Source organism: Balaenoptera ricei, chromosome 7 (genome assembly GCF_028023285.1).
Source record: "Balaenoptera ricei isolate mBalRic1 chromosome 7, mBalRic1.hap2, whole genome shotgun sequence".
Taxonomy (NCBI): Eukaryota; Metazoa; Chordata; class Mammalia; order Artiodactyla; family Balaenopteridae; genus Balaenoptera; species Balaenoptera ricei.
The window spans coordinates 82,161,872-82,185,178 of NC_082645.1; the positions used below are offsets into that span (position 1 = coordinate 82,161,872).

At 36.5% G+C, this 23,307-nt stretch overlaps 1 protein-coding gene across 1 annotated transcript in view; it reads right to left on the reverse strand.

The window, feature by feature from the left end:
• Positions 1-23,307, reverse strand: part of DNAH7 (dynein axonemal heavy chain 7) — a 221,067-nt gene that overhangs the window by 164,814 nt on the left and 32,946 nt on the right. The window contains exons 12-18 of the mRNA XM_059927531.1: positions 22,210-22,482; positions 21,319-21,446; positions 18,947-19,025; positions 15,351-15,575; positions 13,091-13,237; positions 10,584-11,269; positions 8,424-8,610 (exon numbers count right to left, since the gene is read on the reverse strand). Of these exons, the coding sequence (XP_059783514.1) occupies positions 8,424-8,610; positions 10,584-11,269; positions 13,091-13,237; positions 15,351-15,575; positions 18,947-19,025; positions 21,319-21,446; positions 22,210-22,482 (1,725 nt within the window). The remainder of the gene's footprint in view (positions 1-8,423; positions 8,611-10,583; positions 11,270-13,090; positions 13,238-15,350; positions 15,576-18,946; positions 19,026-21,318; positions 21,447-22,209; positions 22,483-23,307) is intronic.

Here is a 23,307-nt window from a genome sequence, read left to right on the forward strand (position 1 = left end):
ATATACTTTCAATGTGACTGGAAAGGAAAGATAATTTTCTGCTTTGTTTTGAAATATAACAATGTAACTTGGGAACACAGCAATTTAATCAAAGAACAAAATAATCATCATTAATACCTGTTTTTTTTTTCAGTAGAACAGGTTCATATGGAATATGCAACATATGCAATTCACTTATCTTTAAAGAGGCACAATTTTTTAAAGACATTATATTTCCTAAGAGTTTTATGTTTCAAATAAACATTTAAAAATGCACACAAAAAGAAGCATGACAGAGATTCAGGTCAGAATTTAATGTGCAGTTCATTCGACAAAGTATGGAGCAGTACCCTTGTACTCCTAAATTCAAAAACCAAACTGGTGTTCTTAGAGTGCCACCTTCTGGAAAAGAATGCTTTTCTTTGTTGGAAAAAAAAAAAAAATGTTGCTAATAAATGTGAAAAATTCCTTTCACAAATTAACAATGTTTGTTTTATTCTCAGCCAAAGAATTTATTGCAATTCGCTATTTTGGATCTGAGATTTGAAAGCTAAAAAAAAATCAGTTATTTAAAACAACAGTTCATATTTCTTTCCCTAAATATTGCAATTACAAAAGAAATACCCCTTGGAAGCACTTAGCATTTGAGCAAAAAAATTTTTATTGAATTCCTGAGGTCAAACCTATTTATCTAGATCAGCTCAATGACGCTGAGTCAAATATGCTAGTCCTGAATGAACACGGGTGATAATCTATGTACCTTGGTGTATGGACTTAAGAAAAAAACATAGAAAAGTAATCAATCATCTCTGGACTGGAAACTAAACACTCTCTTCCCATGAGAAGGTAAACAGAACAGAGACTACATCAGATGAAGAGAAGAACAGACCTGGTTCCTAATCACTTAATTAACCTGACTCTCTACTTTCTTATCTTTAAAATGGGGATAAGAGCCCTCTCTCAAAGTTGTTATGAAGACCAAATTAGACAAAATATTGGAAGCACCTAATATGGTGCCTAGAACACACATATGCTTGAAACTACCCTTTCCATTTCGCCTTCTATAACTGTCTCTTGATGAGATACAGACAGAGAGACACTACTCTGGGGGAATTCATGGAGTAAGTCACTTACATCACTGCATTGGTTTAATGGAGTTAAAATAAACATTTTATAAACTGCCATCCTTCTGGTAAGATATTTATCATAGTAAAATAAAACTGGCTTTAAGTTCCTTTAAGCATTGCCACAAAATTCTAGTACAGAGTAGGCATTCCATAAATATTTGTTGAATGCTTGAGTGAATGAGGATGAGTTAAGCCTGCAGACACACAAAGGCACTCAAGGAACTTACGGGCCCCCCCCCTATTGTACCAACTTATTAGCTAAGGTTCTCAAGACAGAACAATAAGGTGTTATAACAGAAAGCTACCAGAAATGTGAAACTAAGTATGACTCCTTTGACGCTTTAATTACTTTTCGGCTTTGGGAGAGGAAAAGGAATTATTAACTGCTATTATTTTTTGGTATTAAAGAAATAATTTTACAAATTTTACGTGTCTTCTTTTGCTTCACAAGTATCACCAATCTCATCAGCTCAAATGACAAGCTACTGGTTGATTTACATTTCTAAACCAATTGCCTGTGATATCAGGGCCTGAAACTTTAATTGGGGTATACAGAGAGAGCATTCTAATTACTGCTGCCAGGAAGCTTCACAGAAAGTACACTTAAATGGAATGAAGCTCAAGCCAGTTCTATAAACTTCCAGAAGCATAAACTTCCAAATCAGAAAACCCTGGACAACAGAAAACTAATAAGATCCTCTTTAAACATTTTAAGTGCTAAGAAAGGAAACGTGGGTTCACTGAGTAGACCTTTATGCTCCCTTACAACTTTCAGATACTTTGACCTCACCAAAAATAGAAATTCTTTCAAGATTCAGGATGTTTCTAGGATTAATCCAGCTCTTAGGACTCAGGTTTCTAACACTGAATTTTCAGAGAAGGTATTTCAGAATTCTTAGAACTAGCAATAATTCAAGGATCAATCTCAATTTAGCTATTCACCCACTCACTCAACAAATATTTATGGAGGACTTGATAGATGTCAGACACTGTTCTCAGTGCTTGGGCCACAACAGCAAACAAAACAGACAAACGTCCCAGCCTCCCTGAGGAGACAGACGATAGATAACAAACATAACAATTCATAAATCATATACTAAGTTAAGAGGTGATAGATGCTGCAAACATGAAAAGGGGCATCAGGATTGCCAGGAAAGGCAAAGGCAGGTTTCAATTTAAATACGATGCTCAATGTGAGCCTCTTTATAAAGGTTATATTTGAGAAAAGACTTCAAGGAAGCAAACGTACTCATTAGTTCTGCAGATATTTGGAGGTACAGCATTTCAGGAACAGGGTCCAGTCAGAGCAAAGGTTCTACAGCAAAGGGTGCTTGGCATGTGTGATTGAAAAAAAGAAGAAGAAGAAAAAAAAGGAAGCTAGTGTGGCTGGAATAGAGAGAGTAAGGTAAAAGTTATAAGGACAGAGAGGTAAAAGGGTAGAGGGAGCAAATCAAGAACTTCCTGTTCAAGGAAACCATTGCCATGTCCCATCAGAAGCATTTCTCCCTTGGATACTAAGATATTTCAACTAGCAAGAACAAAGCAGGGAAGCAAAATTATTGTGAGAAGTTTATTAGGTGAATTGGTATAAAGTGTCACTGTCATTTTCACTTAATTCCCAGACCCATGTACTCTGCCTATGGGAGAAACTCTGTATTTGGAGCTGGTTGAGAACTTATGCTATGTATCCTCTAGAACTGCACCCCAAACTCACAAACTCACACTTTTCTTCCTGCTGGAATAGCAACTGAGTCTTCAACATGAGACATTCCACTTTTTACGAGGTCAATGCTCACATAGGATCTGTAAATCTTATGAGTATCAGTCAATTGCCTTATTTCCCTTGTAGTGTGGGTTCCTTAGCAGAAGCAATGTTGTGTGGAAACTGTGACAATAAGTCATTCAGTAAGTCAGTGAATGACAGTGTTGACAGAAACTTGGAATAAGAAAGAAAACGCCTCTGGTGCAGAAAAATCACTGATCCCTTCTAAGTTGAAAGAGGTCCAATGTATTTAATTCCTTCTAAATGGCTGCCTGGTCCCTTCAGGTGAGACCCTGTATCAGAAGCATGTTCTTAGTTTCTGCTGTTGGCAGCTTGGACACTCAGCAGTGTTGGGTAAGGGACAGCCCCTAATGACAAGTCCTTCCATAATTCCCACCTCTGCCATCATGACTTCTTTGTTTGTAGCTTGAGTGACCTCCTCCAGTTTGATGAGGAGAGTTCTGGTTTATGCTTGCTCTCCTAGCTTACTTATTAATTGCTTTAACTCTCAGAAATTCTGCAGTCTGGACAACATATCATGTGATTATTCTATTCATAGCTCACTGTGCATACAATGGCATATGCTGACTGACATTCACAAAATAGATCAACCGGTCAACTAATATGATCAAGTGCCTCCTTTTGCAGTGCTGCGTATTATTAAACACTTAAATGGAGCACAAATATACTCATATTCTAGTCTAGTCTGTGATCCCTTATACCTCTTCCTCAGACCTCCTTGTTGCCAGTCTTTCAATCTTGTTTCTTCTAAGTCCTTGATCATACAGCCAAACTGTTTGCTACTGACTATGATCAATGTAGAGCCACACTTCTGGCCATTTGTATAGGCAAGGTCTAAAAAACCCCTAATATTTATTGAAGTTGTAGGATTCCCTTCCTACTACCTTCTAAGTCAATCCTCTAAGTAGGGGGCGGGGAAGGTTGTAATTTCTGCTTCTGGATGATACGCAAGAAATATTTTGCAGCAATCTATAAACCAGTCTTTAATTTCTTTAAATCAAGAAATATTTTGCAGCAATCTATATACCAGTCTTTAATTTCTTTAAATCATATCAAGGATTTTTTGGCATTTCAACTTCATTTAGGTAGGCCATCACGGAAGCCAGGTTTTGGTCAAAAAAGCAAGTAAAACAGAAATCATTCACATCTCCCTGACTAGCTCATGGAAACCAGGATCTCTGGTAAGTGCACTCACATCAATACATTTGACTGTATCTAACTTAGGTTCTCCCTAGGCAAGCACTATTGCAATATAATACCTCCTATATTCCTTAGGATTCTGACAAGGCTTCTGGCAAGGGAGGCTCTCAGTGTGAGGGTCAGGGTACCCAAAGTCAATAAAATTCACTCAATTGTCCCCATCCTCAGTTCTCACCATCCCACTCTTTCCCAGTAGGTAAATTATCTTTCACAGAACAGATCTGGCAAGGCTGTGAATTAAATTACATTATAATTTGGCAACCTGCTGGATCAGACTCTATAATTTTTGGCTATGTCAGATTTGTAGCTATGAGACTTAAGAGGTTCTCGAGGGCAATCACAGAAGCACCTTAATCCTCTGACCATGTCTTGAGCAAAGAATTTAAGCCCTGAATTATGCCATTTCTTTAATTTCTCCAGTGCTTTAGAAAAAATTCAGCCCATCTCACATCCCTTGTATTTCAAATTTGCACTCTATTGACCTACCACAGCAGTCACTTGGTCCACCAAAGCACTGCCTGTAAAACAGACGCTTCATTCCAGGAAACCAAGAGAATAATTTAAGTAAGTGAATTTTGGAGTGCATGCCAGGTACCACCAGGGTTCCATTTTCAGATGGTAACTAGATTTTAACTACCCTAAAAATCCAACCTGGTCATATAGACCAAGATCTTAGATGCCAACTTTGAGGGTCTGATATCTTTATTCAGAGTTCAGTGCAGAATCCTTCTAGGTAATTAAGCAAAAGGAAATTTAATATAGGGAATTAAGTTATTACAAAATCATTAGAAGGTCTAGGAGAGCACACTCCAGGCTGGGCTTCCAGGAAAGACTCCTAGAACCTGTGGAACTGATCTTCCAGGAGTGTTGCTACCTCTGCCTCAGTAAGGACAAAAGGACGCCACCACTAGAAGTAACTGCATTCAAGAACACACCATGGTGGCTGTGATTCTAGGATCAGAGAGCAGGATCACGAAGCCACCATCATCATCGGCTGTAAATACCCATAAAACTGGTGACCAGACACTGAAGTCTGTCGGAAAAGAAAAAAAAAAGTGATCTTGCTTGACAGCAGAAATAGCTAAAATGGCAAGAAGATGGCCACTGTAGGCCTTCCAAATCCCAAATGAGCGTACCTAATCATCGAATCGAATTCGCTTCCAGAAACTTAGATGCTAAGGCGTCTGGGAGACACAATTTTAGCTTTCCAGCTCACTAGAAAGAGGTGAGATGCTTGGTGCCAAGCGATCATATTTACTATAGTAAAAGGAAAAAGAAAAACAATGACTCTATGCTTTTGGCCTGAAAAACGAGGGGAATAGTGTTCATATTTCCTGAGATGCGGTTAGACTACAAAAGGAAAAGGTTTGGGGAGAAATTCAAGAGTGCCTTTTCCTGCCTTGTACGAAATACAAAAGACTCATGTGGATCAAAAGTCAAGTTTGGGTACACGCAAAAGATTATCCACTTCTTTCAACCCCAAATGATGGGCAATTCACTGGTCCTGTATTAGGGAGGGGGCCCAAGAGAGTCCCTAGAAAAGTTTTCAAGTGCATGTAAAGAGAGGAGGCTGACGTCTTCTTCTCCAGCTGGAAGTCTGTTCCATCACCAGCATGCTGACCTGCGCCAGTGCTATCAGAACAGGAGAAGAACTCTGGGAGAAGGTGGTATGGTGGGACGACCAGGTGAAGGAAGGGCAAGGACCATGTGCTCAAGGTTACCAAGAAGTACAGAAGATGGATCCCAGGCGCTGCAGACCCCAGGTGAAATTAAGGGCTACAGATCTGTGAACTACTACTAGAATATGGGGCCAAAGACATGCATATGAGAGGAATGTGGCAAAAGCCATCATTGGTAGATCAGTTGGAAGATGGGAGTCAAGTCTGGCAGAGGATGACCAAACCTAGGGGAGATGCTCAAGATAGCATCCCTCAGAAGCCAGAGCTTGTCGGGGTCTTCACCTGTCCACACTGAGTTAATCTGAGAACTTCACCTCTCCACAACTGGTCAAAAAGCTAGACTAGTTGTGAGGACCAACAGTAAAGGCACAGTGCAGGTACCAGAGACAGGAGGCCGCCCACCTTATGACCACCAAAGAAAAGAAGAGCCAATTTGGCTGGATCGGTTACATCAGTACATTTTCTCTCCCTCTCCCTCTTTCTCCCTCTCTCTTCCTCTTTCTACTTTCTCCCCCTCCTTCCCTTTTTCTCTTCACCTCCTCCCTACCTTCTCCCTGTCCCAATACCAAGTGATAAGACCAGGAAAGAGAGAAGCAGTGTGGGAGGGCGCAGTCCCCACCCCACCAGAGCCTCAGGGCTACCTGACTATGGGTAGGGGAAGAGTTCTAAGTAGAACAAGACATTGAGGTTTTCAAGCAGGTACAGCTCCGTCTTCATAGGCAAAACTATCTTAATAACCAAAAGTGACTGGAAAATTCTGGAATTACACTGAAAGGTCAGTAAGGGAGCTTTCCCCACTGAGAAACAGCCTTTGGCCAAGCGTAGTTAGGAGCAGGTACCAAAACATACAACAATTTCATGCTTATACCTTAAGGAACCAAGATAACCTCAATCAAGCCATTTATATTAACAGCATCATTTACATTCTGTTTTTAACCTCTGAGCGTTTTCTCTTGGCATAGTTCTAAAAGAACATTTATTAGAAACCCCTAAGACTGAAAGTGATGGCTTTTTGTACCAAGCATTTAATCCAGTGGCTTCTACTATACAGATCATCCTCATTAGCCTTCCTGAGAGAATATGGATTTATGTTTCTTTGCAAAGCTCTGGAGAATATGGACAAAAGCTGTCCTGAATACTAACATATTGAGAAAAAGAAAATGTAAAGCCAGTTGAAGAAGATAATCAAGTCTTATAGCAAAAGTAAATGAAGTGTCATCCAAAGAAAACTGCTTATTTGGGAATGAGAGTAAGTAATGTTTTTCTGTTAATATGTTTTTAATTTGGTTTTATAGAATTGAAAATCTTTCTCCTTTATTTACTAGACTCAGCATAGCTTCCCCTTTCCTAGGCATTGAACTATCCATAAAATTTCCCTAGCAATATGAATTTTGAAGAGTATTTTGATCGAATGTCAAAAAAAGAATTTTTTTAACTTTTAAAATTATATTAACTAGGAGAATACAAGCATCTACTTTTTTTCTTTTTTGGGCAACAAAAAAATTCTACTTCATCCCCTTCCAAACAAAAATGTATACATGTTTTAAGGGTTTTGCCCTGTTGTAAGGAAACAATATAGGAGAGGCTAAATTTATAAAACAAATTAATTAGAAATGAGTAAATGTGTTACAAAGTGACTCACCAGTAGGTCCTTTAAATATGGAATTCCAGTGTGATTAACTCTACAAAAGTTTGGTTTATACAGAAGCTTTGTTTCAAGTATTATTACATAAAACGAAGTAAACGTATTAAATAAACAGACCCATGTCCATCTTATGGAATATTTTCCTATAAAATCATATAGTTGACACTGATACAGTATCATCAGTATTTAGGATTAGAGTCACAATTTTCAAAGTTTAAATAATAAAAATATGCATATTTCCATTTTAGGGTAGAAAAACTTTAAGATAATACTCTTCCTATCTTACAATATTGTATTTGATCAAAACACCAATAGAGAAGTTTATATTCATTTAATGATATAATTTAATAGCTAATATTTCTTGTATTTTAATCTTAACTTCCACTAACACACAAACCATGATTTGCAGGCAGTAAATAAATAAATGCCTTTTGAACTGAACAAAAACCATACCTTTCTCGGTGTTACTGGTTTTTATTAAATTCCCTCCTTAACTTAAATTCTAAGTTCTCCACTGTATTTGTGTGGTGATTGATTGGTAGATTGCATTTTGTTTGTATTTATTGGGCCCTTTAAGTATATTTACCTTTGCAGCTCTTCTATTTTTTTTTTTTTTTTTTTTTTTGGTCCCTACAGAGAAACGTGTTGATTGAGCGGTTGGCATGCTGACCTTTTCCCACCACAGTACATTTCAGTGGTGGTGCAGCCAGTAACATGGGGGCCAGAGAACAGACAGGACAGTGCGCGCTGAGTACACTGTCTTCCTACCAGAGCGTCCAGGAAGAACCACTGCTAGAACCACTATCATTAAATAATGCAAATTCAATTTTGACCTCAATAAGTAATCAGGACAAAACACCTATTTTCCTTTTGATGTTTCTTGCTCCTGGGATTCTAAAATAATATCTGAAAAGGAGTCTATGTGGGAAAAAGACAATGGCTTATTTAGATTGTTTTGAAAACAAAAATCATGTCACTTCAACAAAACATTCTCAGAGATTTTTACCTACCTGTACTACACTTTTCGTTATATCTCTCCACGTTTTATCCACGGTTGTAAATCGTCTGCCTTCCTCAGGCATCTGAGACATAATGTCCGGAGAACTAAAAATGGGCTCCAAATACAGCCACGTGGCTTGGACCTTGAGCCATTCATCCAGAATCTCCTGAAGCAGCAGGAGTTTGCCCTCCCATTCCCTGAGAAGCAAAACACAGTGGCTCTTATCAACAGCAAACCAAGCAATGTTTCAGATGATAAAACTCAAAAACCATGACTAGGCTGTCAATCTTATATGCAATGGTGTTATTCCAATTTCCATTCTTCTACCTACTAGCTTTGTTCTACAAAATCTGTCTCTAAATAATAACATCAACATTTATGCTAATACAGATATATACATGTTAGATGTACCTATCTACAAATGGGTTGGTTTCTGTATATCAGTAAACTTTTCTGCAATCCGATTCTATGGACAAAGGGTACAAACTGAGAAATGAGATTTTAGAGATACTAATGGTATTCTCAATCAAGGGCACTCGGAGCTTCTTAGGAAAGGTAATTTACATCCAAGATTTATTTCTTTTAACATTCTTATTTTTTCAGTTTTTTAAAAATTTGGGGCCATAAAGGCTTTATTTCCAGAATAAAATATTTCAATTCATAAGATATAACTGGCATTTAAAGAAAAATCTACATAATCCTAAATATACCAGTGTGGCATTCGTGAGAAGGAAGCATTTTTGAATTTACAATGAGTTATCAGTTTATTTCTAAATATGGAGAACAAAAACAACTTAACTTCCTCAAGAATAAATATTATAATTACAGCATAAACTGACAATTTTACAAGCACAGTTCTATGGTCTTTGCATGTATTTGCTCTATCCTCACAACAACCCTAGGAGGCAGGGTCCAGAGTGTTGTATCTTTTTACCAATAGGGAGACTAAGGTACATAGAGGTAAGTACCAGGTTCAAGCTCACTCAGCTAATGAACAATAGAGCCAGATTTGAACCCAGACAGCTGTAACCACTACACTATAAGAGATAACATAACCATCAAGAAGAAGGATTGGTTAATGGCAACAAAACTTAGAGATAGGATGGCTTTATGTGTAGATTCATACATTACTCATCATTTATAATTTTAGATTGTTAAAACCAAGAAATGTACACAGGAGTTCAAAAAGTCGCCAGGCATTTTAAAATGTCTTTCTAAAATACCTTCCTTTCAATGTTCATCAATAAATGTGTCTTTCACACAGGGAAATGAATGCCTCTACCTCCTTCTGGTGCTCTTCCCTCTTTCTCCATCTAATCCCTGACTAATGCAGAAAATTTCTCACTAGCTAATGATCTCATGAATAGTCCTTAAAAATAGAATCTAGATATACCACTTTCAGAGAAGTTCAAAAATTACTCTTGATGAGATCATTGGAGCAAGCTGGGCAGGAGGCGCAGCAATCAAACACTGAACCAACATCAACAGCTGAGCAAGCTCAGGTTTAGGATAATATATCAATAACCAGGGGCTGATATCACCAAGCAGGTAGCTTTCCCTCACCATGCAAATTCACATTGAAGTTGGTAGTCTGATTTGGATTTACTCTTTTTTAAGATAAAATATAAGCTGCTTAAAACAAATCACAAAAAAATTTAAAAACTGACAGGATAAGGGTCAGATTTAGTTGGCTGTGTCAGATGCTCAAAATTCCAGATGAGAATCAGAGTTTCATGCTTTTGCACTTATCTAGCCATCCTTTATGCATATGACTGGAAATTACAATAGACTTTGAGGAATCATCGACAACAAACTAATCAGTACATTTGGAAAATTACATTATCATCTTCAGTTTTACAGTTTATATGTTCTATAAACTATGTTCATAGGCATGAGACTATTTTTGAGAGTCAAATGTATAAGATCAGACTGTGGGCAATAAAAATGAGTATCTGGAGGCTGACTGTTTATTACCTTTGTTATGAATATACATGATAGCAAAAGGATCAGGACTCTTCCAAAAGCAATAAAGGTTATCATTCCTTACAATACACTATTTAGCATATTAAGTATAAAGTACAGAATCAATTTTTAAGAAGAACTGTATATTACATATGAGTGATAATTTTGGTAACATAGTATAAACACTGTCATATAAATAACACTTTACCTCATTTGTTTTTCATAGGGCTTAATGAAAGGAGATCCTCGCATAGTTTGTGTCTTAATAATGTGGTCATCCAACAACATCTGAATTTCATCAACTGATGACAAAATAAATGTCCCACTTTCTCTATAAGGAAGAATGACAAATTCCACTGCATCCCATTCATTAATCATCTTCTCCATGGCCTTTTCGAGAGAATATTCTTTGCTAGCTGCTTCACTAATACCTTCAAACCTATCTAAATATGGTTCCAGATTCATATCTAAAAAAGAGAAGAGAGTGGAATCATCTGCTGGCTGCAGGGGGTAACCAACGATGCTGGACATGGCCTCCCAGTGCCTGGGGCGCAAACCAGGATTACAAATCACTTGAATGAGAGGAATGTGCTGCTTGAAATCTTCCACCTTTGCCCTTACTTTTTTGGTCATTGCCAATGCATTTGGAGAATCATGGAAGGTTTTCTCCAGCTTATATAGTCCTCTCCAGTAATTTCCAACGTCTGTTTCTACTTGGTCTGGATTCACCTTGTGATATGGTCCTTCTGTCCATGCCCTGTATTTGGTGCTAAATTCTACACCAGTTTCATAGAGACGAAGATAAGGGTTCAAACCATCTTGGATTTTTTTACGTTGAGGATATATTGATGGTAGCCAACCAAACGCCTCCTCTTCAGCGTTAAACTGCTCAATCTGGAAGGACAAGTATTAAATATGTTATTCTGAAAGTGAATGATATTCAAAATAAAGTTTTAAAAAATATTTATATCAAATGTGACCAAAAAAACCTCTCATTAAACCCTAAAGCTAAATTAGGCCATAACTAGAAAAACTGAGCAGTAATGTCTTTTTTCCTATTTGCTTTATTTTGTTTATTTTTGTTGTTCCTATTTCTTTTTTATTACAGTTTTCAGAGAAAAATGATTGGTTAAGTTAGTTTAAACAGTAAATTTATAAATATAAAAAGTCTCTGCCCATCCAGATATACTGAGAATATAGCTTCATTTATTAACTCACAAGAACTTAATTACTTTTTAAAAAATTCATTTATTTATTTATTTTTGGCTGCATTGGGTCTTTGTTGCTGCACACAGGCTTTCTCTAGTTGTGGCGAGCGGGGGCTACTCTTCGTTGCGGGCTTCTCATTGCAGTGGCTTCTGTTTGTTGCAGAGCATGGGCTCTAGGTGCGCGGGTTTCAGTAGTTGTGGCACGCAGGCTCAGTAGCTGTGGCTCGCGGGCTCAGTAGTTGTGGCTCACAGGTTCTAGAGCACAGGCTCAGTAGTTGTGGCCCACGGGCTTAGCTGCTCCGTGGTATGTGGGATCTTTCCAGACCAGGGCTTGAACCCGTGTCCCCTGCACTGGCAGGCGGATTCTTAACCACTGTGCCACCAAGGAAGTCCCAAGAACTTAATTACTTTTAATAAGCAGAGCATTGTGTTAGATACTGTGGAAAATAGAAAAAAGTATATTGCAAAGTACCAATTCCAAGAGTTAGTAATCCAGATGAGGAGTTAGATACCAATTATTTAATAATATAAGGCAACAGAAGAGATGTGTTAGAGCAGTAGCCATTTAATATAAAATGAATGGTATACTTTTAAAAATGCTATCACTCAGAGACAAGAGAGCCTGCTGAAATAGCGCAATCACAGATGCTAGAGAAGCTACAACCAGGGCTGGGTCTTGAAGGTAAGTAGGATAAGAGACACAAAGAAATCATTAATTTCCTCTTAGATTAGTAGTGAAGTTGTGAGGATATGGGAGATGTAGATGAGAAATCTACAGAATTGAAAAGAGTGAGATAGATATGTAAATTATGCAGATTACTTAAAATTTCAGTGGCATCAGTTTAAAAAAATCTACAATTTCTCTTGTCTCAACATATATTTACATATCTGAGATTATTATAAACTATTTAATTACCTGAACTAAGATATTAAAATCTTACAATATATAAAAAATGGTAGAGCATCATAATATGGTCTGTTTTCATATTTCCCCTTTTTATAAAAAACGCAATTAAAAATTTCAAACTTCTAACATGGCAAAGAGTACGGCTTTTTCCCACCCAGCTGCTTCTAACGAGACCAATGATTTCTGAAATAGCGGTATTGGGAACAAAGCAGCTTGATGGGAGAAAATAATGGACCTAATTTAAAAACACAGCCACCAAATCTAAGCTGGCTTCCATGGAGGTGGGAAATCTAAACAGTAACCAGGTGTTATCACATAATGTAAATGATCAAGATTAAAAAGCAGATGGAGATATAACTCTATCTTTAAAATAAAAGATGAAGGCCACTGAAATGTTATTACTACCAATAGAAAACAGCAATGTTGCTCCCTCCTTGAAGCATGTCTATAAAATCTATTTGTGCCATTCCTATTAATCTCTAATTCAATGTAGTTAAACTCTTTTATTTGAATCCATTTCTTAAAGGTGAATACCCAATACAAATTCAAATGCTCATTCTGTTGAACTAATTCATCCTATTAAGAATTTTTAAATTATACCTTGTCTGCTGCTAAATCCAACTTTCCATTCAGTGTCTGAGCCTTTTTCAGGTACCGCTGTATATCTTGAAGATCTCCAAATGAGTAGAATTCTTCTGACTGTTTAGCATAACTCTCCAATTCCTCCACAAACCGTTCACACCGTAACTAATAAAAACAATTATTTTCGTTACTATTTTTAAGAGTAAAAACCCCTAGGCATCAAGAGAAAATTTTAGAATTTGTAAGGATTATCAGAATTATTATTATTATATTCTGTCACTGACAAAATATGAAGAAAGGGATGATCTTGAAGATGACTGGGATCCAAAATATGCAGAATTTTTAAGAGCTGGGATTTAAGATTAATGGATTAAGATTCCTATAATTCACAAATTAGAGAAAGTTTACCCTTGTATTATCAAGGTAAGAAGTTCTAATAAAATGAATAAGAATGTGCTAAACAATGGTATTTCTTTAGTATGCTAATGAAATACAAGCACTTGAAAAAATCTCACAATAATCAAGTATGAGGCTAAAAGTGAAGTCCAATTTTTTTTTAAGGCCTGTAAAGGTAGCATTTTTACAAACAACTGGAAAAAACTGAATTTCTTTAATTGCGTTCTGATATTCAGGTATCTCTTCAATTAGCAATGCTAAAACAAAGTATTCCAAAGTTATTTTTCTTGTCCCATGGGCTCTCTTCACAGGAAATAAAATAAATAAATCCAGATTTAAAAGCCGAAAAACTGAACCCTTCCAGTATAAAACAGGTATGTGTGTTTTGTTTTTTTTTTTAATGAGAAAGGCTTCTTACAAAATTGTCATTGGTAAGGCATTCCAAATTAAATGGCTCTTAAAAAAACAGCTCTGAATAAAATATTCAGAAGTCAAATCTAGGTTATTCAAAAATAGATTTTATATTTTATAGATTATCTAGGTTGATTTCTGTCCTCCTTGGTTTCCTGGTCAATTTATTGCTCTGGCCCAGTTGGGGAAGGAAAATGAGAGGAAAAATTCATTAACATTATGTGTAGTTTGTAGAATGGTATACATTACAACGAAGTATAGATAATTCTGGGCCACCTAGTGATTTCCTAAGGGTCTATTATATTGTAGCATAAGCATCAAATACTCATGATGCTTTCTACAGGTTTTAAAAATTTCTGAAATGGCCTAAACATAAAACAGAAATATAGACTTAAATATAGACTTATAGTTTAAAATGAAGGGTTTTTTTTTTGTTTTAAGTCTATAATTTATTCTGCAAACAACATATGCTGCCAATTAATCGTATTTGCTATAGTGAGGTAGAAAGAGGCTAGGCTTGCTATCAAACAGCTCTACTGGCTGACTTGAAACAGGCCTCTTCATCTTCACCTGGGAACCTTAGTCTCTTCATCTGTAAAATGAGACTGAAAATACTGTGCCATTTATTCACATAATATCTATGAAGCGCTCACGGCATTTCTGTGTGTCAGGCACTGTGCTAGCCAAGCAGATATAAACAGAGAAAAGGTAAAAACGAGACAGCCCTGCTATCAAGGAGCTGACCGACTAATGGGGAGATGGAAATAATAACATAATGATCAGATAATTAGCCCGGTGGAGGTGTGTTAAAAGTGCCATGGGAGCAGAGGAGAAGCAGTACTGAGGTCTGACTGAAAGGGCTTCTCAGAAAGTCAGCTGACTTTGCTAGATAGACAGGCGGGGCGGCAGGTCACTCCAGAGAGAATGGAGAGAGCGGGTAAGAGATGAGAAGTGTAGGAGAGCAGGGACCAGACGTTGCTCAGGGTTACTGAAGAGTCAAGAGCAAGAAGTGGGGAGAGGTAGGAGGTGAGGCTGCACAGGCAGATGGGGGGAATCACACACCATCTTATACGTAGGACACACACACCAAATGTTCAAGTTACGGAACGTTATAGTGATGGTTCTGGGCATGGTACTTAGGCAAGCTGGTGATTATGAGGTGTGAAGGCACACCTTACCAAGGGAGCTTTGACCTTAATAAAAATAAACTCAAGACAGTACTATAAACCGTATCAGATAAATACTATCCTTATTAATGGTCATTTGTGGGCAATATATTCAAATGTTTTCTCCCTTGAAAAATCAAGAAATGATGCCACATCCATCCATTATGTGTCCTATCCTCTACTAAGACTTACGGGAGGAGAGAGCTAAGATATACTATCTGTGAAATAGAGGAGCTGACATTGCTATGTAAGAAGTTAAATATTTCCAGAAAATGAAAATAATTTAAAATATCCATGATTCCCACCTTAAGACCTTCTTGATATTGTTCTGTTTTCTCCGTAATGATTTTCCTGTGTTCGTCAAAAATTTCATCCATTCTTCCATACCACTGGAAGACATTATTATTTAGCCTAATGTCGGCTGGAGAAAAGTTGGTACACTCAATGAGGAAGGCGAGGCAGTTTTTAGAATCCACCAATCTCCGTCCCAGTTCAATCATATCAACTGTCTCTACTTTCTGAATATAAGCCTGAGGGAAAACAAAAATTACAGATGGCATTTTAAGGAACGGCTCATGTCAAAAAATAGCCTGTAGAAATACACTGCATAAATATGTACAGACTTGTTAGAAGTATAGACTTTTGGTTCCAAATAGGGGACTGCAGCACAGTCTGCTTCTCATGCATCCTGAAAACCTTTACTGACAGAGCAGGGCGAAAACCAGAAATACTAAACAACACACAAAGAGCACTGGAAAACCAAAGGATGCTATGGTTCCCTGGAAAACCAAAGGATGCTATGGTTCCCTGGAATATAAGAAGCAGATGCTGAGTGATATCATTTATTCTTTCAGAAGAGCATTTCGGGCACCTATTACGTGCCTGATACTGTGCCAGGTGCTGGCAATAACAGTGTGACAGAAACAGACCTGGGCTTTGTCCTCAGAGAGCTTACAGTTTAGTGGAGGGGACAGTTAGTCAAATAACCACCATAACAAATGTAAAATTGCAAACTTGCAACAGACACCAGTGCTGCAACACTTTCCTTAGTTATAAAGCTAAAATATAACTGTAGACAAATTTAACAAGGAATGTGCAAAATCTGTGAGGAAGACTACAGTACTTTACTGAAGGACATTTTAAAAGTACCAAATAAATATGGAGACACACGTTAAAACATAATATTATAAGATATAAATTCTCCTCCCATCAGTCTAGAAAGTCAATGCAATTTCAATCAAAATTGCAATGGCATTTTAAAAAACTAAATTTGATATAATTTTAAAAGTCTCTGAAAGTACTCAAGAGTAGGCAAAGATAATCATGAAAAAGGAAAACGATAGAGACTAGCCCTGCTAAATAGCAAAATATACTATATAGATGCAGTAATTTAAACAGTTCCTGTTCTGGCTCAGGAGTAGAGAATGGAACAGAACAGAGTTTAGAAATAGATCCAAGTACAAATGGAAATTTAGTGTTGAAAAAGAGGCATATCAAATCAGGAGTGAAATGACAGATCATTTAATAAATTGTACTGAAGTAATTGGCTATTGATTCTGGAAGAAAGTAAGAGCCCTATTTACTTAGTAGAAGTACAGAGAAGGTATACTGTTAAGTGAATAAAATAATTTGCGGGAGTAATGATTCTATTTTTGCAAAAACAAAGCTCTCTGTGTGTGTGAGTGGGTGAATATATAGGTGTGTGTGTATGTGTGTATATACATGCACATGGAGGTGCCCATGTGTATGTACATATATACATGTAGCTCTCTCAAACCTCTTTTGAAACATATTAATTTGTGCATATATCTTAATAATATAAATTCTGAAAGAAACCTGCTATCTCACTGAAAAATGAGAAAACTGGCAATTACTTGTACCTACCTGTGTTTACCTTCCCTGTTATACCCCACACCTCCTTGTCTATGAAGTAAATGCTTTTTTTCGTAATGCTTTTAAAGTTCTTTTAAATCTCTAATAACCACCTCTCTCTGGCTCTCCCTTTTCATCACTCTCCCTAGTGCCATATATATACATATGTTTGGAAAGAACCATTACCCCAAAAAAAGGAATTATGGAAAAAGAGGAACTTTTACTTTGTACAATTCCATATTGTTTAAATTTTCACTTTTGTAATTAAAAAGAAAAAAAAGGACATTGCCTTAAAATCTTTCATTGATATGTCATTCTAATTAGAATAAATGTTTTTCTGTTGCAAATCCAAACAGTGATCTAATTGAAAATACGTTTTTGTAATTTGGTTAATCAGCTTTTTATGTAGTCAAACAACTGCACTTTTATTTCCTCTTACTGATAAAAAATGACTGATGTCTGTATTGAATAAACTGAGAAGATGTTTATGCCCTTACAGGAATAAACTTTTTCAAGATACAGAAATATTTTAAATATTAGGTAATGAATCCTGTTTGCTAATTCTGTGAAATGTTGCTATGAACAATAGAAATTCACACTAAATAACTCCAAATTCCTAAATATTTCCAGTGATGGTTAAGAGGGTAAATAAATAACACTCTTCATACTCAGTATTCATTTTTTTCAAAGGAATTTCCAGCTATGGAACTCTCCAGCTACCTTTCAAATCATCCATAATCAAAGTATCACTTGATGTTCTATAATAACTCATGTAAAATATAAAAAATTCTAAAAAGGATATCATAGGTATGTTTGTATCTGATACACACACATACACATAAATTCACATGTAAAGAACCCCAATCCAAGTACAAATACTTTCAAGGAAATAGAACTCTTTAGAGGCTGATATGTAAAATTTGGTTCTAGTGATTTTCACAAATTTTTCTTTAAGTGAATAATTTAATGTACATAATCATTTGAACACCTTTTGTAATTTCCTACTTATACAAAGTTTTGAATGATTTAACATGTTTTGCCGGGTTTGCTTAAATATTTTAAAATCTAGGAACACAAGGGTTCTATTTTGGATCTTCAGATTGCTAGAAAAGGAAAAAGAAGATCCTGTAAAAGTGTAATGTTATAAGAATGGAAAAGGAACAAAATAAAAGGATGATTAACAAGGTGCTTTATATTATTTTATTACCATCAGGTAGACTTCAAGCACAGAAGCAACAAGAAAAATGATGCGAGACTTCTCTAATATTTTAAGTACCATAAGTCCTATGCTCAAAACACTTTTCAGCAAACTACCACAGAAATGTTTAATATATAATAAAAGCCTATCGAAAACAAAATAAAATATTACTTAAGGATTAAATATTTGTTGATTAAAAAAATGAAGGATGACTGCATATCTCAGATTGCCCAAGACAGTCCTGGTTTATGCCTGTTAGCATGGTAACAATTATTAATAGTGCTCTCAAAAAGATTCTTGTAGACGATTGCATTAATAACTCCAATACTTCACCTCTCCCACTATCTGTCCTTGTAGTGTCCTCTCACTGACTCTGTGGCCATTTTGGTCAACAGGCTATTCGCTAATGTGACACAAGCAGAAACTTGAAAAGCATTTGTACAATTGGGCTTGCTTTTGTGCCTCTACCATACCATGAAAACATGCCCAGGTGAGCCTGTTGAAGTTTGAGGGACAAGCGGATCGGAGCCAAGCTGCTGAAGATAATTACACTAGTCAACTCAACTGAGAACTAGCTGATTTGAGTCCAGAAGAACCATCTAGGAGGAGTGTCCAGCCTGAATCACCAAACTTCACACTCATGAGCTGTGTGTGTGTGTGTGTGTGTGTGTGTGTGTGTGTGTGTGTAACTTACTATTTTAAGCCTCTGTTTTAACTTTTGGAGCGATTTGTTATTGTATTATCATGTCAATAATTATAAAAGCTGGGGGAAAAAAAAAGAAAAACAATTTACTTACACACACGTGACTATACCGAGCTTATAAACAATACCTTCATTTCCATCAGTTCTGCTGTATTTGGAGGAGTGCTAAGAGCTTTTTCAGATATCTTCTCAAATTCCTCACATAATCTGAAACACCAGACAAAACCCATCTTCTATAATTAAATTTTATTCCTAAATATATTCCTGTGTACTATTTTAATGTTCTATTACATGAAAAATACAGTCAGATGATCTTACCTATATGACATCTAATTAAAAGCAAACTTGTGTTCATTTACTCATTCATTCAATACACATTTAATGATCATCTATTACATTCCCAGCTACAGTAATAAGTGATGGAGGTACACAAATGTGTAAGATGCAATAATGGTTCTCAAGCAGTTCACAATCCAGTAGGGACAACAAGACTATGAACAATCATTTCCAACCTAGAGTTTTAAGGGCTCTACCAGAGATTTAGTTGAGATGGCACAAAAAGGTGGTCTACTTGGAAGGCACGGTTAAAATGGGCCTGTGTGCTCAGAAGCTTCTGGTAATATGCAAATATTTCCTACTGATTTAGGTTGTGGGCAATACAAACAATGAACTTACTATGGAATTTTAAAAAAAGAGTAGTGAGAGCTAAGGAAGTTCAGATAACATCTGCAGAAATTTCTTCAAGAAGATTGAAGAAGGAGAGGTGAAGGTGAAGGAGAGGGAATGGATGGTGATGATGTTGGGTTGAAGTGGAGGGTTGGAGGACGGAAGAGGGTTTTGACCGTGTTTGTAAATTTCAGAGGCAGAATCCACAGTGAGGGAGACACTTAAAATGAGACACAGAGGGGACTACTAGTAGAGCCAGGTCCAGAGGGATGGGAGGCAAGGGGGCTGAGCTCAGAGGTAGAGACGAGAACAGTGAGTGGCTGACAGACTCTTGACCTCTGAGAATGTGGGGAGACAGATAGGGAGGGGTTCGTGGAGAGGTGAGATGAGACATGTTAAGGGCAAGGAGTTGAGGGCATTTGTATCTAGTGGTTCCTATAATAGTCCTGGTATATCCTCTATACAGCCAGTGAGTCTGGTGAGAGGCATAATTAAGAGAAAAGGGGAAAAAGTAGAACTGGCATGAGCTCTGAGGGAAGCTAAGAGGAAGGGAAATAGTTATGAAATTAAAGCAAATATTTCACTCAGCATGAAATGCTGTAAGTAAAAGACATTTTCACTATTCCAGTACTTTTAGAGGAAAAAGTAATTTAAGCTGAATATACTGTTCTGTTTCTCAGATAAGCCGCCTGAATCCTAGCCCTTTTCCACGTGGTGCCTCCCTCTTCAGCCTCCCGCTTCTCAGTATCTGTGAGAGCAACACAACCCACTCCTTGTTCTTGGAATACACCATGCCATGTTCATACCTCACTCCCTTCTACGTATTATTTCCTCTAACTGGAATTCTTTCACCCACATCATTCACCTGGCGGACTCCTACTCATCCTTCAAAATGAATTCCTACATCACTTCCTCTTTGCAGACTTCCCTGATTTTCCCCTCTCCTCCAAACCTCACCCTGAAAGGAAATTAATCACTTCCTTCTCTACTGTTCTACTTCTGTGGTTCAGGACACAACTTATCGCACCCTGTTGTAATTTACTGAATTGGATGTCTATTTCCCCTTCTACAATGTAACTTTCTTCAGGAATTTTGTTCATATTCAGTCCAAGTCTCTAGTGCTGTGCCTGACATATGGTAGGTAAGTGAAGCTCCCTCCAGGCTTCTTACAGGCTAAAAGAAATATCTTTTTAATGCTTTTTCTCTAACACTATAATTATAAAAAATTCTGATTATTTGGAGGTTTTATTCCATGTAACTGATAAAAGGAAAGAGGTTCCTGGAGCCACACTATCACCAGTGCTAGAAAACTAACTACACTTCTTGTCTTAAACAGGTATTCTGCTTCACACATTAGCATTCTGTGAGTTTACTTAACATGAGTCAGTTTTCCTAAAAATCTCCAGATTGGACAACAAATGAGTTTGTAGTTAAGGTAACGTGTTACCATGGGCTTAAAGGGTAATTACAGTAAAATGATGTTCCAAATTTGAGATCCTTGACAACTACCGTGTATATCCACTGTGAAAACTCACTTTGTGTATTGATTACACAAACTTAAAAATCTGAAGTTAGATAATGTCCACCTGACTTGTACAAAAGAAATGCAAACACATTTTAATACCACCCTAATTCAGACAACTGGGAAGGCACATTCATGGTGAAAAAATACTAAAAATCACAAAATAACACTTAGAGCCAAGTTGAAATAAGTTTGGCTTTATCTTTTCTTTTCTATCATTTATGACACTGCTCTAATCCATTACTTTAGTTGAGTGACAGTTGATTCTATTTAATTCCTCCACCTCCAAAAATAAAAATATTAAATAAATACCTTGTATTTACTTCCTGATGGTCTCTGAACATTTTAGCTATAAGTTTTCCACAAATAATATCTGCTCGCTTCACCAAAGCTCTGATTAATTCCTCACAGCGCATTTCAAACATTCCTAAACGAATAGTCTGCAATGTTAGGTATTAAAAGTTTAATAAACATGAAATGACATAAATGATTCCCACAAGTTTGCCTTTTTCCATAATATTGATTTTTATGTGTGTGATCTAATACAACTGAGTTTTTTTTTTTTTAATAGGATGCAGGCAGGGTTTTGCAAATACTCTTTTATATTTTACCATTATCTTCTGGGTGAATCTCCTTGAACAGTGTATCTTGGAAGCCAATTCTATTTCAGGACAATAACTGATATAAAAACTTTGGAGAATTGAGTTATTGCTACATAGATAGTGCGGGATTTAAATGTTATACTTGCTCTGTACAAAAAAGTAATTCATGGTCATGGTAGTAATTTTGCAAAATATAAAAAAGGACAAAAGAAGAAAACGTTTAATTACCAGTCTCCTACTAAACAGAAGTAACCACATTTTGGTATAATTACCATATTTTCCAAAGGATTTGTAAACACCAAAGCAAAAAAAAAAAAATTAGTTCTTGATATTTTTGAGGGGCCAAGTTAAAATAAATTACTTAAAAGTCAGGCTTATAGGGTAGACCTTCAGCTCTACGAGCATAAGAACTATGTGTTTTGTCTACCTCTGCATAGCCAGGGCTTACCACAATGCTTGGCACATAACAAGGCCCAACAAACAGTTTTCTGTTGATGATAATGGTCTGATTCTTTCACTGTAGGATCTAGAAATACAACCTAATAAAACTGGGAAAAGATCACTAGGTACAAAGAACAGTTGTACAAAATGGGTCATTTACCTTTCTAGATGTGTACTGTATGTCCTCTATGAGTTTTTGGTATTTGTGAATTTCTTGTATTATTTTCTCATAATTATGATTTTCTGCAAGGAAAGCATCAGCATCTTGCTCAGCTTTTTTGGTAATTAGAAAATCATACTTGTCATAGAGTCTGAGGTGCTCACTCGGTGCCACGCTCTCACACGTAACCACCTCCTTAATCTTTTCTTTGTGAGCTTCAACAACTTCCTTCAGAATTATCGGCTTCAAGGTTGTTGGTTTAGACTTACTTTCCTAAACAAAGGAATAAAAACAATATGAGTTACTGAAAATACTTTAAATTAAGGTAACCATATCATTCAGCTTTGTAAAAATGCCCATCTTACCATATTGTCTTTTTTTTTTATTCACAAGTTCCCTTGGATTTTCTAATCTATATCTGTAGAGAGTCTAATCATAGCAGTATTTTAAATATCTAGGTTTCATATGTTTTGTTTTTCTTAGAGGCTACCTAGGTGTGTTTTGTTTTCCTGTATGGAGGAAAGAGCAGTCACTTGAGAACATACACAAAATAAGAGCTGGAATATCAAAACAGCAAAATCCATGTTTTATTTGTACAATTGTATAGGCTAGCTTAAAAGGTAGCACTTGCATCGTACATTATTTAAAAAAAATAAGTCAGCTCAACATCATATGATCACAGTCTTTGATCACAGTCACAGTACTTCTTCACCTGGAGGAGTAATGTCTGTAGAACAAAGAAGGGTTGCTTACTCATTCACTGACCTCTGAGCTTTCAGAGGTCAATGTGAACAGCAACTAGAACAGACTAAAATCCCCAGTTGCAAAATTTGCATTCTGCTACCACCATTAGAATAATGTGGGCAAGAATGTATCAGACAACAATTTTAAATAAGCAAACAAATCTCAACATCTTGTCTCCTTCTCTTTTTGAATAAGAGGACAAGTAAATGTCATATATATATGGTTTATTATCTTGAACCACATTACACTTAAAAAATATATATGCTCTCTACCTGTTGTCCAGAAAAAGGGATTTTTAACTGTAACAAACAAAAATCATTGCCAGTAGTGAATATTCTACAGCTTTCAAATTGA